The sequence below is a fragment of the Mobula hypostoma genome, chromosome 10 (assembly GCF_963921235.1).
Source record: "Mobula hypostoma chromosome 10, sMobHyp1.1, whole genome shotgun sequence".
NCBI classification, from domain to species: domain Eukaryota; kingdom Metazoa; phylum Chordata; class Chondrichthyes; order Myliobatiformes; family Myliobatidae; genus Mobula; species Mobula hypostoma.
This window is the reverse complement of record NC_086106.1, coordinates 82,146,155-82,161,853: the sequence shown is the minus strand read 5'-3', so window position 1 is coordinate 82,161,853 and position 15,699 is coordinate 82,146,155. Positions and strand designations below refer to the sequence as shown.

The 15,699-nt window shown below is 39.4% G+C and overlaps 1 protein-coding gene across 2 annotated transcripts in view; it reads right to left on the bottom strand.

Annotated features, from left to right (window-relative positions):
• The window catches only part of si:ch211-153b23.7 (TNFAIP3-interacting protein 1), a 39,563-nt gene extending 24,187 nt beyond the window's left edge, over positions 1 to 15,376 (bottom strand). The window contains exons 1-4 of one of the 2 annotated variants that reach the window (XM_063061383.1): positions 15,156 to 15,376; positions 14,784 to 14,983; positions 1,508 to 1,679; positions 112 to 255 (exon numbers count right to left, since the gene is read on the bottom strand). In XM_063061383.1, coding sequence (XP_062917453.1) covers positions 112 to 255; positions 1,508 to 1,679; positions 14,784 to 14,914 — 447 coding nt within the window. In that variant the 5' untranslated portion in view covers positions 14,915 to 14,983; positions 15,156 to 15,376. Of the gene's footprint in view, positions 1 to 111; positions 256 to 1,507; positions 1,680 to 8,910; positions 8,944 to 14,783; positions 14,984 to 15,155 lie in introns of those variants that run through there. The other variant, XM_063061384.1, reaches the window with a different exon arrangement.
• Between the last annotated feature and the right edge of the window lie 323 nt (positions 15,377 to 15,699).

Below are 15,699 nucleotides of genomic sequence, written 5' to 3'. Positions count from 1 at the left end.
CAGGTTGGTCAGATTGATCAGCCCACTAAATACTGAAAGTCAGGGACAGCAACGATTCACACCTATTTCAACAAATATGTCATCCAAAGTAAACATCTTGGCAATCTGTACCTGCTCATTATCTAGTTTTTTGGAAAGTGCACATGCATGCTGATTGGTTTCTAAAACCTCCATCTGTAGTACTGCCAGTCTCTGCTGGAGTTCACTCGTAGCTACTCGATAGATCTGGTCCCAGTCTTGGTTGAGTTTCATCAGCTGAAAGAAGAATTCATATGGTAAGAATAGAAGCAAATAATTCTATCAGCTTGTGTTTAGTGACTTCAAAGTTCCTTTACTGAATACCATTGACTACTGTAGTGAAAATCCCCGATCAATTAACCATATAACTATGTAACAATTACAGCACAGAAACAGGCCATCTCGGCCCTTCTAGTCCATGCCAAACTCTTACTCTCACCTAGTCCCACCGACCTGCACTCAGCCCATAACCCTCCATTCCTTTCCTGTCCATATACCTATCCAATTTTTCTTTAAATGATAATATCGAACCTGCCTCTACCACTTCTACTGGAAGCTCGTTCCACACAGCCACCACTCTCTGAATAAAGAAGTTCCCCCTCATGCTATCCCTAAACTTTTGCCCTTTAACTCTCAACTCATGTCCTCTGGTTTGAATCTCCCCCACTCTCGATGGAACAAGCCTACATAAGCTTGTAATACTGATACATTGAATGATAAATTATTTTCAGTTCAGTCATGGATTACATTAATTTTCAGACTGTGTGCTCCACGTTTAGAATATGGTTTCTTTATGTATTCTATTAAATCCCCTTACGATCTTAAAAACTCATATAGGATGTTCCTCACTTAACCAGTCAATCTAACTTCTGAATTTACCCATTTAAGTTCTTGTATCATTCTGTGAATCACCAATGTATTTTTACAAGATGAATTTAGCTTTCATGAGGTGGGATCTCACAACTAATTAGTATGCAAGTTGAACCTAATTAAAGCTTTAACTGACTAAGGACAACTACCTCACTTTTGCTTTTCAAACCATGAATGAAAGAGAGTACGAACTTCAAAAGTGCACTTTCATCTAACAGATTCCTGAAACTTTTAATTTTAAAATGTATTTTGCATATAGAATTAATTAGAACCTACTAAAATTAGACAAAACTTCAACATTAAACACAATAAACTATGTCAAATATTTTATATAATTACATCCATTTAAATAAAACCTACCCTCATTGATGCTGGAAATACCATTGACACCTAAGGGGCAAGCAATTATCACTGCAAATCACGACAGATATATCATTGTGATTGCTTGATTAATTTGTGGTGAAGAAGCCTTTGCTAATTATAAATTCTTTTCTGTCTTGTACTTTTACACCAAAGGGGAATTCTAGCAGGGTCTTGCTCAATAGAGTTTTTCCATTGCAGATAACTTCATATATACAAGTTCCTTAACAAAAATAGAGAAGTGCAAGAGGGCAGATACCTTTTGGTTAATGCGTCTCAATTCAGTGTTCTTGTTCAGAAGTAGTAGCTTCTCCTCATCTGCTGTAGTGACACTCATGCTTTCTGTGATAAAAGTCACATTCTCCTCATCTCCCAATTCAGTCCCATTTTGTATTTGGAATGGCTCGTTTGGTGTCCTTGCAATGTTCCCTCTAAAGAAAAGACATTGTTTAACACTCGGAGATCATCAAATGGAGGCATTATTTTAGGCATTCATACAACACAATGAGCACGATGAGTAACACTGTAAACTCAGGATATCTGGGAGGGATGAGAGGGCAAAAGTCACCTCCAGTGCAAGCAGCTATCATTGACAGCAATAGGGGCATGCAAAACTTCCCCAGCAGTGAGATAAATATTTTGTCCTCGTGACTATAATCTGCAAACTCTCCAATCAAATTTCAAATCTTCAACTGGGATATTTTCACTTAACTTGGATTTTATTTGCCAAATCAACATTAGTAAGTTTTCCATGTTTATATTCACATTAAGAACTATGGATGCTGGAGCTGAGGCCTGATATTAGGGACAGAGGAAATGAGTTGTGACAGACTCTTGTGGCTAAGAAAGATCAAGTGGTGGTGAGAAATGGGGGATTCCAAGGGATGAGAGCTCAGTGAGGTCAGAGTCCAGAGCCATTTTATGAAAAACTAATTATCTTACAATGGCTTTTCCATGGACATCACGGGGCAAAGCCACATTATGTATGCCCCCTACTCTGCCCTATCTCAGCCCACAGGTGTGATATAATGATGCGTTTTGACATACTTTTATGTCAGACTCCTCAGACTCACAAGCATGATTCATATCTGAAAGCGGCTGATTGAATTTCCGTAGTGAGGCAAAATGACCCAGAAGTAAAGTTACTGTGTTTCACTCTGTGGCAAAATGTTCAATCCCACACTACTGAAATAAACAGTGTTATACCATATAACTTTTTATGCCAAGTTCAAGCACAGCACTGCGAGCTCTATTGTGGAATATCTGTTCAGCATCCAGTCTACTTCACAGCTAAACAACAAATTCCCAGTGCCCCGTCTTTCAAAAGCTACAATACTCAAACTACTTTGCACTACATTTTTAAGTGCTAGTTAATTTCTACTCAATAAACATCATTTTCAATATTGTGGTGCATCTAACACAGATTGTGAACAATAATTATTCATTTAAGTAGTATGTTATATGACTAACTCCCCTCTGGGCTGCAAGTGTGATTACGAAAAGTTAAATCCTGAATTAACTGCATACATAGTTTGAGCTGCTCCTTGTTTCACGTGTGCATACAGTAATACAGTATCTATAAACTCAACCCATGGACTGTGTTAAAACTCACTGAGTTCAGACAGGCTGTAACAGCAAGGATTCAAACCAATCAAGATAACAAGGCTGTTGATAATGCTGAATGGTAACATGACAGTATTTCTAAAGCTAATCAGTGAAACTCATAACTAATTGCAATGAGTTTGTGATGTTATATACTGACTAAGGGAATAAGGTTAACAACTACAAAATGCACTGGAAATAAAATGATTGCCAGTGAATCCAGCAAAGCGGCAGTCCACCGCCAAAAGCTAGATGCAAATACAAGACATACATCCTCACACCCAAAATACAGCCAGATGGAGTGCACTATTGCCAGATTTTACTTAAGCATTGTGGGCAAAAATGTCCTACTTAAAGGAATAGAAAAGCAGCAAAGAAATGTGAAACCACTAATCATAAATCTCAACCACGTAATAAGAGGTCAGGAGAAATGATTCATAATTATGCAATCATTCTCAAAATACTAACACAGCATTGCAGCTTTGACGCATTCTTGGATTGCAAGCTCTGAGGTAAGTTTGTGTGCAGATCTATGGACGTGCATATCCAATCCAAGCAAGATCCAACTTTAGAGGAGGCATGAAAGAAACCTACTTCATTAGAACTGGCCTGTAAAGATACTAAAGAGATTTTGCTGGCACAGAATTTTAAAGCACAACAGATGGTATACACAAGTAACACAGTGAGTCCCAACACCAGGATCGTTGGATGTTCTTCTTGCCGCTCTTAACAAGCCTGACTGCTCTCTAATGCGTATACTGTTTTTTTGCTACTTACAAAAGTAAAATGTCAGAATGACAAGTGTCTTGTGGTAATTATATCTGAAGTTACAAGGTTTCGCTACTTCTCACATTTGGTTTCCAAACACAAGCCATTCTGGAGCCAAAGTCAGCTCTACCCACAATGGTGATGCCAAGGATATAGATTTGGGCTCCAACTGCTCCAGTACCGCTGTGACATTGAGCACAGAACATTAACCAAGATGCAACAGCAAACACCTCACTGAAACTACTTATGAAGGAGCCATAATACACAGTGAAAGATTTATTTTGTGATCAGTAGTAGAAGATAATTTCTCTATCACAGTGAAAATAACCAGAGCCGCACAAAGGTTGGTTCTCAATGGAAATGTATGAGTACTTGTTAAGTTAATGGACTCATTTAGACCCAGATCTGAATGAAAATCTACATCATGTCATTTCCTCAGATGCTATGAATAATTCACCAAATATCACCATTGGATAAAATAGGATCCCAGGGTAAAGATTCCGGAGGAATTGCAAAGCAAATTATACAGCAACTTGAAGCAGGATATTTACACACAGTAAATATGAATGCAGGATATGAAGCTGTGAGTTTGTCTATCGGTTTTACATAGACAAGGATATTGAAAACAATGTCAGTTGATCTGCAAACTATCAGGAGTTCAGAATGCGATCTCCTAAAGCTGCATCCTGTTTGTGGATATGACCAATAGGATCAGCCAGTAGCTCCATTTAGATTATTGTAAAATAACTAAGGATAATTTAAACACAAGAAATTATACAAATGCTGGAAATCTTGGGGAACAAACACAAAACATGCCAGGCAGTGTCTATGGAGAGGAATAAACGGTCAGTGTCTAGGGCAAAGACCATCTACCAAGACTGGAGAGAAGGTGGAAGATGCCAGATATGAAAGTAGGGGGAGGATAAGGAGTGTGATAGGTGATACAACACGATGGGGGCAGGTGGGAGTTTGAGGGAAGGGGTATGAAGTAAGAAGTAGAGAGGTGATAGGTAGAAGAGGTAAAGGACTGAAGAAGGAGAAATCTGATAGGTGGGGACAGAGGACAATGGAATAAAGGGAAGGAAGAGGGGCACCAGTAGGAGGTGATGGGCCGGTGTGGAGAAGAGAAGGAGAAAGAGGGGAGACAGAATGGGGAATAGAAAAAGAGAGAAAGGGAAGAAAGAAGAAATTACCAGAAATTAGATAAGTTTCTGTTCATACTATCAGGTTGGAGGCTACCCAGACAAAATATGAGGTATTGCTCCTCCAACCTGAATGTGGCCTCATTGAGGCATTACAGGAGGCCGTGGACTGATATGTCAGAGGGGAATAAGAAGTTGAGTTGAATCAGATGGCCACTGGGAAATCCTGCCATTTGTGATGGTCAGCATGAAGGTGCTCAACAAAGCGGTCTTACTAACTTCCAGGAGGCTGCACTAGGAACATTGACGACCCCAAGAAACTCACAGGTGAAGTGTCAACTCATCTGGAAGGACTACTAAGGGTCCTGAATACTGGTAAAGGTTAGGTGTACTGGCAGATTGAACACTTGTTCTACAGGAAGGGATAATTACCAGGAGGGAGATCAGTGGACAAAGGAGTCGCACAGAGTATGATTCAGATAAGGATAACATGTTAAATTATCAGCCATTTAGAATAATTAGTAATACAATATGTGGAGTTACCACTGCAGAACACCCTATCAGAAGAGTTAAATTCCATCTTTGTCACACATTGACTTCAGGAAAAAGTCACATCAGACAATAGATTACAGTTCATGCTATCATTAGGTCATTTTATGAAGAGCAATAGGATAAAGAACAATTTCACTTATTCAGTTTCAAATGAGGAATTTGGAAGACAAGTTTACAAATTAAAGAAGATATTGATGAGATAAGTGAGGGAAGGCCAATCAATCATCAGGAAATGCTGATCTGCAGCATATCTGAGAACACAGCCACATTCCTTAAGAGCTTAAAATTGTGTACAGGATGGTGTACAGGATACTCAAATATTGTCAAATGTTATTCAGCACGATTTGGAAGCAAAGTTAATCCAAAGAGAGTAAGAATAATGACACAATAGATAACAAGTTGTTTTGTTTGCATTACAGAATTCATGTACTCAAATTTCCTGTCAGGCTGAAGATGAGGCATTGGGGAAATAATAACAGCACATGGTCCTAACATGAAGATTGGTGAGAAATTACAAAGAGTCCATTTATACCATGGCCCAAGTAGATAATATTTGAGACTGGACTGAGATCATAGATATTTCTAAAGTGAAGCCCATAATTGTCCATAAAGTATTTACACCTACTATTTACATTGAGAGTGAAGATGAGGGAGATATGGACCAGTAAAAATGGACAAAATCACAGCGAATCTGACATTGTTAAATATGTTTATTGAAAGAAACATGTAGAAATGGAATGAATAGTGATAATGGTTTGTAGGCTATTGATCCTTAAGGATTGCGCCTTGTAACTAGCTGCTTTCTTAGGCTGTAAGACCATAAGGCATGTTCTTGTACTATACAGCTCAAGAGCCGTGAGGTAAGATGACAACTATATAAGACCTTAGTTAGACCCTACTTGAGTACTGTGTTCACTTCTGGTCACCTCATTACAGGAAGGACATGGATACTATAGAGAGAATGCTCAGGAGATTTACAAGAATGTTGCCTGGATTGGAGGGTGTACTTTATGAGAATAGTTTGAGTGAACTTGGCCTTGGCCTTTTCTCCCTGGAACTAAGGAGGATGAGAGGTGACCTGATAGAGGTGTAAAGATGTTGAGGGGCATTGATCGTGTGGATAGCCAAAGGTTTTTCCCTAGGGCTGAAATAGCTAACACAATAATAGGTGCTTGGAGGTAGGTTCAAGGGGAACGTCAGGGGTAAGTTTTTCCACACAGAATGGTGGGTGCGTGGGATGCGCTGCCAGCAAAGGTACTAGAGGCAGATACAATAGGGTCTTTTACGAGACTCTTAGATAGGTACATGGAGATTGGAAAAATAGAGGGCTATGAGGTAGAGAAATTCTAGGCAGCTTCTAGAGTAGGTTCAACATTGTGGGCCAAAGGGCCTGTAATGTGCTGTAGATTTTTATGTTTCGATAAGCTAAAGTTCCTGTATCCTAGCATGAGGAAAACTTGGGAGGACGAGTTGAAAAATCTAGACGGGAACCACATAGGAACTAAGGACAGAAGTAGAACCTACAGCAAGATTCTGCTAAACCAGTTTTGATAAGCTATAATCTATTTTAAACGAGGTTTCCCAATGGTAATAATTTCTGGATTGTTGCTGGAAGCACATACACATTGACATAGGGACAGTCAATTTGGAAGGTTAAATGTGTCACTGGAAGCAATCTATTGGGTTGACACAATCAATTGAATTTCAAGTGATTAAAGCAGAAGAAGAGGTGTAGGAGATTTCAGGAAAGGTTAAGTTCTAACAATGAGAGGTAACGACTATCTGTAGAACAGACAAATATTTGGGTAGAAATAGGAAGATAATTTGGTGACTTCATGAAAAATGTTAAAACTAAGAATAGTATAACCAAATGTGAAATATTTGCAAGAAAACAGAAGTACTTATATAGAGACAAAAAATTGATCTATTTGCATTATTATGAAGTGTTAGGTCATTGTCAAAGAGGCTGATTAAAGCAGGATAGAAATATCCTCAAGTATGATGATACATTTAGAAAAATTAATGCAACTAAAATGGCAAAGCACTAAATAATCTACACCTTGTGCTACATATGTTACAAATACAAAAAATTCCTAGATTCTAGAATCCCCCTGCAGATTGAAATAGAAGAAATGAAATCTCACTATTTAGGATCAGAAGCAGAGAGAAGGCAAAAATTATAAATCATTTAATCAACATGAAGTGCAGAAATCAAACAGTAACTTAAAAGAGCAGAGTAAGAATGTATTAATGAAAGGAAAGTCCGGTTTATCAGCAAGGACAGTCAGGAAAAACTGCGAATGGAGTTTATTTGCATTTCCAAATGCACTTAGTAAGTTGCCACACAAGAAGCTATTGCACAAGTTCAGATCTCATGGAATTTGGGTTAAATATTAATTATGAATTGCATATTAGTGGAAGGAAAAGGATCAAAAAATAGGAATAAATCAGTCCAATTACCAGTTGGCTGGCTGTAGTTTGTGGAATATCAGAAGATTAGGAGCTGGGACTTCAACCAATTACAGTACATGCAAATGAGTTAGTTAAGGACACCAAGCAAATTTGACTCATATTTACAGTAAATACAAAGCAAGGTGGAAACAGAGTGTGAAGACCATGAGGCATGAGAGGAAAATACATATTTCACAAAATAGGCAAGAATTAGCCTGCATGGAAATGAATGAAAATGTAACAAAGTAAACATTGTGGAGGGCGGAGGAGGTTAACAAAAGAGAGGTGATCACTCAGAACGTTATCAGAAAACAAACACTTATCTGATGCAAGAGCAACCCAACCTATGCCTCTCTTGACTGTGGGATTTCAAGAGAACAGGGTGGGGCTACTTAGTACTACAAGAGCATATCTTAACTTCTTGATGAAGCTTATTTCACATTTTATATGTTTACAATTCATAAACCATATATGCATTGCCAATCAAACAGTCCACAGATTGGTCTATTTTTAACCCAGGGTGGGGTGGGCTCACTCTAAAAGGAGTGCAATGAGGGCTGGAGATAAAAGTCAGCATATGTTGTAATCTGGACCCAAAAAAACAATTTGCTGGAGGAAATCAGTCAGACAAACAGCAAAGAAATAGTCAACATTTTGGGTCAAGTCTCTGCATCAGAACTGAGAGTGTAGAGCAGAGACAACCATATTAAGAGGTGAAGAGGAGAGGTGGGGCAGGAGTTGGCAGGAAATCGGGGAAACCAGGTGAAGAGGGGAGCGGGTGGAGTTGAGAGACAGAAGCTGATGGGACTGGGGCAACAGGTAGAAGCAGATCGGAAGTGATGGAGATAGAGCCGGGAGGGGGAAGGGGTTTCTGAAGGTAGAGACGGAAGCTGGAAGGTGATAAGAGGAGACAACAGAGGACTGCAAATTCTAGAAGCTGATAAGTAAAGAAGTGATATGGAATCAGATAAGGGAGGATAATGGGCAGTTGGAATGAGCTATGGGAAGGAAATAGATGACCCAGTAGGCATACTGAGTAGGTAAAAGGCATCTTGAACCAGCTGAGAGCATAGAAAGAATCTACTTAGAGTGTGGGTTACCCAAAATAGGAAACTACAATGTTCATACTAATGGGTTGTGCACTCACCAGTTGGAAACAGAGGCTTGTTTTTCCAGCTTGCATTCAGCCTCACTCTGTCAATGGAGAAGGCCAAATAGAGCTATGTGGGAATTGGAAAGGGAGTTGAAATAAAGATTTGCTGGCTTGGTTTCTGGATGAAGCAATTGTTCTGAATCAATAGATTAAAGTTGTATTCCCATTATTTTAGTGATTTTATTAACATAATAAACTGAGGTAGCTTGACAGCATAAATACAGAAAAGATGATTTTCTAAGAAAAAGGCAATTTTGAAGAATGCATGTGTCATTTTCAAACAACAGAATGACAGAGTTATTAATGCAAGTAGGTTTTCTCATATCACTTTAGAATTCCCTACCCATGAATACTATGACTATTTTGTATTACAGAGGTTACTAGATAGTTGGATAATAAGAACATGTAAGGACAAGAGGATACTGCGGGAGATGCAACTTTGGTAGAAGTCCTTCCTCCCAGAATAAGTTAGCTTTGCTAGGCTGAATGAGCAACTTCTGCTTCTGCTTCTTTGTTATTTAGAAGCTGAAACATTATTTGTTACTTAAGCCAGCAGGAAGCAGGGAGGAAAAGCACTTGAATCTTAGCATGTGAATACTTTCAGCCTATGGTAATAGGTAAATACTGTAATGAATTGGATATATGATAATGCAGCATGTCAGAATTATTAAACATAGAACAATAATGATGGCAGCACAATGCAGCGCGCGCAGCCTCTCCGGTGAATGATATCTGTCATCTGTCAAGTAGGGGACCGTGCATAATCCTGATTTGATGGAGACAGATGTGACAGTACAGAGGAACATCTGGAGAAACTTCTGAAATGCCCGCTTCGCTGCTGCTGCTACTGTGTGGTAACCAGAATCTCCGGAGCAGAAGGCCACGAATCTTCAGCTTTTCTCGTTTCGGCAGCCGGGGTGAGGTCGAAGGCGCTCGGCAGAGGATGGCGCTCGGGAGGCTGTATCGGAGGGGCTGGTTGGAGGCTTGAAGTTTTTGGATCGATAGACTCAGTGTCCGTTGTGGTCGGCTGCTTCCAAGGCTTGGGCAGTTGTCGGTGCCTTGGAGGTTTATGACAAGGAGTTTCTCCCTTTTGTCACCTGCTATCAGGGACGGGAGTCGATCGGGACTTGAGACTTTTTTATACCGTGCCCATGGTCTGTTCTTTATCAAATTATGGTATTGTTTTGCACTGCTGTAACTATATGTTATAATTATGTGGTTCTGTCAGTGTTAGTCTTTGGTTTGTCCTGTTTTCTGTGATATCACTCTGGAGGAACATTGCATCATTTCTTAATGCATGTATGCATTTCTAAATGACAATAAAAGAGGACTGAGTGTTCTCATAATCTAAAAGGTTTATAAAATTTATAACTGTGGCAAATCTGCTGATACATTTATTGAATAACTCCATTATTATGAAGTGAAGAAATAAAAATGGAGAAGCTCAGGTATGGTTAAATTTACATACCTCCAGTATCTTCAAACATCCAAGACATTATCATACTACACAGGGGAGACAACATTTGCAAAAAACATAGATCTCATATGTGTTTCTAAAGCAAATCCAAAACATGGTTGAATGACCTAAAATAAAGACTAGTCTTTAAAACTCATGGACTTTCAGGCAATCTCGCTTTGCCAAACATTTTGTTTACAAACTGCCAATGCCTTCATATTTTTGCTGACAACAAGAATACCCAATATCCCCTTTACAGCTGCTGGAGAACAAAATATTTCATTGTGGTTTTTGCACAGCTGTCTCTTGGTGTGGCACATACTCAGTTCAGCATGATCTAAACATATTAATTTTAAACAAGTTCAATCTTTTGTTAAAGTAGCAAAAACTGAAGATGTGAAACGATTAAAACTTAGTTACAAATACAGCGTAGTGTGATTTCAACCCCCAACTTGAAAAGATTGCCTGCTATTTCAGTGCATGTATTTCATCAGACTGATACCACAACACGGTACAAGACAGTTTACTTCTATTGGAAGTTATTATAAACATGTTTCAGGAGGTTTAACTTTCTATAAAACCCCAAATATTTTTCATAGGCTCAAAGTGGATATGAGTTGCTTCTGGTTCATCCTTGATTTTATCCAGTTTAATAAAAGTGTTACCTGGCTGAATATACTGTTGATATACTGAAGTTTATCCAGTGTACTGAAATGTTACATTTATCCAGTTATGTTATATGGCTCAGAATGTTGGACAATATCTATTAACATGAGGAAACAAATTGTAGCAGCAGAGATGTAGTTTTTGAGGAGGATGCAAAGAATATCATGGACGAAACAAATATCTAATGAGGATGTCATGAACAGAGCAAACACAAAGAGAGAAATAATATATGAGATCCTGAAAAGGCAACGTAACTTCATTGGACATGTGATTAGGAAAGAGGAGTTAGAATACACAGTAATTATGGGAAAGATTGAAGGGAAGAAAGCAAGATGAAGACAAAGACAAATGATGATGGAGACAGCAGCCAGAGAACTGGAAATGAATACTGCATGGCACATGACGATGATGATACTGAAGTTTGGTTAGTTTTGCCATGTGCAAATATCTGATTTGACAATATCATTTTAATTCTTAAAACCAGAAGTGAGAAATCTAAAAGAATACCTATTTTACAACCTTATCCATGGTGTCTCAAGAGTAAACCCAGATGTCACCATATCAGTTAATGTTTTATCTTCTAAGATTTGATTGAATCCAAAACAAATAATCTTTAGTGAATGATTTTTCAAAATATAATCGTCTGGTTTTCATCTCTAAATGGAAGGTATGAGCCTAAAGAAAGACATTATACTCAAAAGAGCTTAAGATTCATTTTCAAAGGAAAATTTTAAAATCTAAATAAGTTTTTGCAGAAAACAGAGAAGAGTTTACAATTTCTTTATATGTTTGTCAGAGACTTCAGTTATATATGAAATGAAACAATTGACTACCACACTTGTTTTTACATTGGATCAAGACAAAGAATCATTTATAGAAAGAGTAAAAAGGGAAGTCAGAGTTGATATTGGACCACTGGAAAATGATGCTAGTGAGGTATTAATGGGGGCAAAGAAATGGCAGATGAACTTAATTTGTACTTTGCATCTGTCTTCACCGTGGAAGACACTAGCAGTGTGCCAGAGGTCCGTGAGCAGGAGTGAGTGCCATTGCTATTACAAAGGTGAACTCAAAGGTCTTAAGGTGAATAAATCACCTGGGCCAAATGGACTACATCCCAGAGTCCTGACAGAGTTTGCTGAAGAGATAATAGATGCATTGGTCATGATCTTTCAATAATCACTTGATTCTAGCATGGTCCTGGAGGACTGGAAGATTGCAAATGTCACTCCACTCCTTAAGAAGGGAAGAAGGCAAAAGAAAAGAAGTTACAGGCCAGTTAGCCTAACCTCAATAGTTTGGAAAGTGTTGCAGTATATTATTAAGGATAAAGTTTCAAGGTACTTGGAGACTAATGATAAAATAAGTCAAAGTCATCATGGTTTCTGTAAAGGGATTTTATAGAAGCCATTTGATAAGGTGCCACACATGAAGTTCCTTAACAAGATAAAATCCTGTGGTGTTACAGGAAAGATAATGGCATGGACAGCAGAATGGCTGAAAGGCAGGTGTCAGTGAGTGGGAATAAAAGGGGCCTTTTCTGGTAAGCTGCCAGTGACTAGTGGTGTTCCTCAGGGGTCAGTATTGGGACTGCTGCCTTTCACATTGTTTGTCAATGATTTAGATAGTGAAATATATGGTCTTCTGGCAAAGTTTGCAGATGATGCGAAGATAGGTGGAGGGATAGGTAGTGCTGAGGAAGCAATGTGATTGCAGCAGGACTTAGACAAATTGGTAGAAATGTCAAAAAAGTGTTAGTGTTGGGAAACGTACGATGATGCATTGGTAAAAGGAACAATAGTGCAGATTATTATCGAAATGGGGAGAAGGTTCAAACATCAGAGGTGCAGAGGGACTTTGGAGTCCTCGTGCAAGACTCCCAGAAGGTTAAATTACAGGTTGAGACTGTGGTAAAGGCGGCAAATGCAATGTTGGCATTTCTTTCAAGGAGAATAGAGTATAAGAGCAAGGAAATAATGCTGAACCTTTATAAGACACTCGTCAGGCCGCACGGAGTATTGTTAAGGGTTTTGGGTACCATATCTCAGAAAGGATGTGTTGTCATTGGAGAGAGTTCAGAGGATGATTCAGGGAATGAAGGGGTTAACGTATGAGTTGCATTGGGCCCATACTCACTGGAATTTAAAACAATATGGTGGGGGGGGGTGGGGGGGAAGTGGAATCTCACTGAAACCTACCGAATGTTGAAAGGACTATATAGGGCGGATGTGGAGAGGATGTTTCCTATGGTGGGGGTGTCCAAAAGTAGCGGGCACAGCCTCAAAACTGAGGGTGACCCTTTTAAAACAAAGTTAAGGAGGAATTTTTTTTAGCCAGAGAGTAGCACATCTGTGGAATGCTCTGCCACAGACTGCAGTGGAGGCCAAGTCCATGTGCATATTTAAAGCAGTAGGTGATTGTTTCATGATTAGTCAGTGCATCAAAGATTGAGTGGAATCCATCCATGATGGAATAGTAAAGCAGACTCAATGGGCTGAATGGCCTAATTCTGCTCCTATGTCTTGTCTTATTGTCTTATTCCCACTTCATAGCATTCTAATTTGTTGTTGGATAACTGAGACTAGCTTAGAGACTGGTTTGTTGTTAATGTTCCTCAATGAAGGAAATCTGCAGTCCTTTTACAGATTCTGAACTTAAGCCACTCTAGACATGAGTGCCCCAGTATTTGACTTGTAAGTGCCCTCTGAAATTCCCTTATCAAGTCCTCTAGTTATTATGTTCAACCAGAAAGGAATGCAACAGCTCAGTAGGCCAGCTCACCACCACCTTTAAGAGCAAAAGAGGACAAAATGTTGGTTTTGTCAGCAGCACCTACACCCTCTTTTAAAAAATGTAGATCTAGAAGCACCTGAAATACAGGTTTAAACACTGCAATACACTCTGAAAGTGATAATTCATTTTAACAGATATTTACTATTAAAATAAATGGTCCAAATTAAACAAAAGTGCAAACTTGGAGGAGATACTTATCCAACTTTATTAATGACTAAACCACCATCCTTTTCTGTGAAACTACTAAGAACTGTGTATTCAAGTGAGTTTAATTTTATCCCAAGTTTCTGCAAAGAGAAACCAAACACAAAAAAGGAAAAATGCCTGGGAGGGAAATTCACAGAGATAAATAGACGCTTCAGAGGTACGCCAGTATAATTACATGAGTTAAATTACCCTCGTGTATATTCGATAACCTTTCTGAACGCAATAATATTCAGTAACTTTCTCAAACAGAGATCAACTGCCACAACGACATCAAAACGCGTCACCCTATGTTCTACAAATTGGGATATTTAGTTTTAGCATTTAATGAAGAACTCTTATTTCTTGATACATTAAATTCTGTAAATTTAGAAGATTAAAAAGATGTATTACTCTTATCAGTTCTCGACAGCTAAGGTACTCTGCAGTGTTATCCAATAATGGTCAAAACACTGCAGAGTGTTTCCTCACAATTCACATAAACGATCATTTTAAGCGCATCTGAAAACGCCAGCAGACTATTAGACTATAGGCGGCTTCACATAGATCCAAGCCTGGGTTTACTCGATATTCCGTCCATCAACTCTTCAGTAGTGGAAACCCTGTTCTGTTCAGGTCAGATCGTAATGATCCTGGGCAAGATTCCTACGGCGTCCGAATTCGAGGCTGGGACCTTAATGTCCGAACTCCGGCTTCAGGAATAGATTCAACTCTCTAGATAGGGAGAACAGCCTCTCTGATAACTTACCCCAAAACAGCTTCCGATGTTGTGATGCCTTTGTCTGCATCCTGGCGCTGGAGCTGAGGAACTTTTTCCAGCGTCGGCGACATCAGCAAATTAGGGGTAGAGTGGGGTATTAGCGGGGCTTCACCGTCCATTCTTCACGAACTAGCTCTGGTCGGAGGCTACACCGTCCACACTGAATCTCTTGTCACTTGACTTTTGACCTAATTGATTTTAAAAAAAGGGAGAAGTGTTGAATTTACTCAGCATCAGGTGCTATTTAGTAACTGTCCGGAGCAGGCGGGAATTCCAGCATTTAAACTTTTATATAATTGTATTTTAACGGTAGGATTTACTATCATTCATAAAAGTAAAAATCTCACAAGAATTACTCACAGCTTTTAAGCTGGACCTTTTCAAAGTACTTCTTACTGTGTCCCAATATGCCAGTGTTATTTAATAAAGCCAATCACGTGTACACAAATGAGGGGCGGATGTAATGACTGCGGCTTCACAGAACATCTCGGGGACTTTCCAGCGCATCAAGGAAAGCGGAAGGGAGAGAGTGCGGTCCGATGGGCGGCGGAGGTTGCGCTGTCTTTAGTTTGAGCAAGTTGTCCAGCGTTGGGGCGTCGCGGAATGGTAGCAAGCGAGAGAGCGTGTTATTTCTTCCCGCGGCTCACTGCCTACGCCGCCCACCCACGGTACCTATTTGGGTCACTCCAATGCACACTGATTATTCCTCTACCCCCTTCGTTCTACTGCGGGGTGGGACGGAGGAAACTGTACTTTCCGGGCGTATGACTTTTGTTTAAACATTAAATCGTGTACTTTCCCTGAACAGTTAACCCGCTCAACCAGTGGTAGCTGTGAGTCAGGTTCGCCTGATGAAGCGAATATATCATGTGGATTGAGTTATTTCAAGTCAGCTGCACGGAGG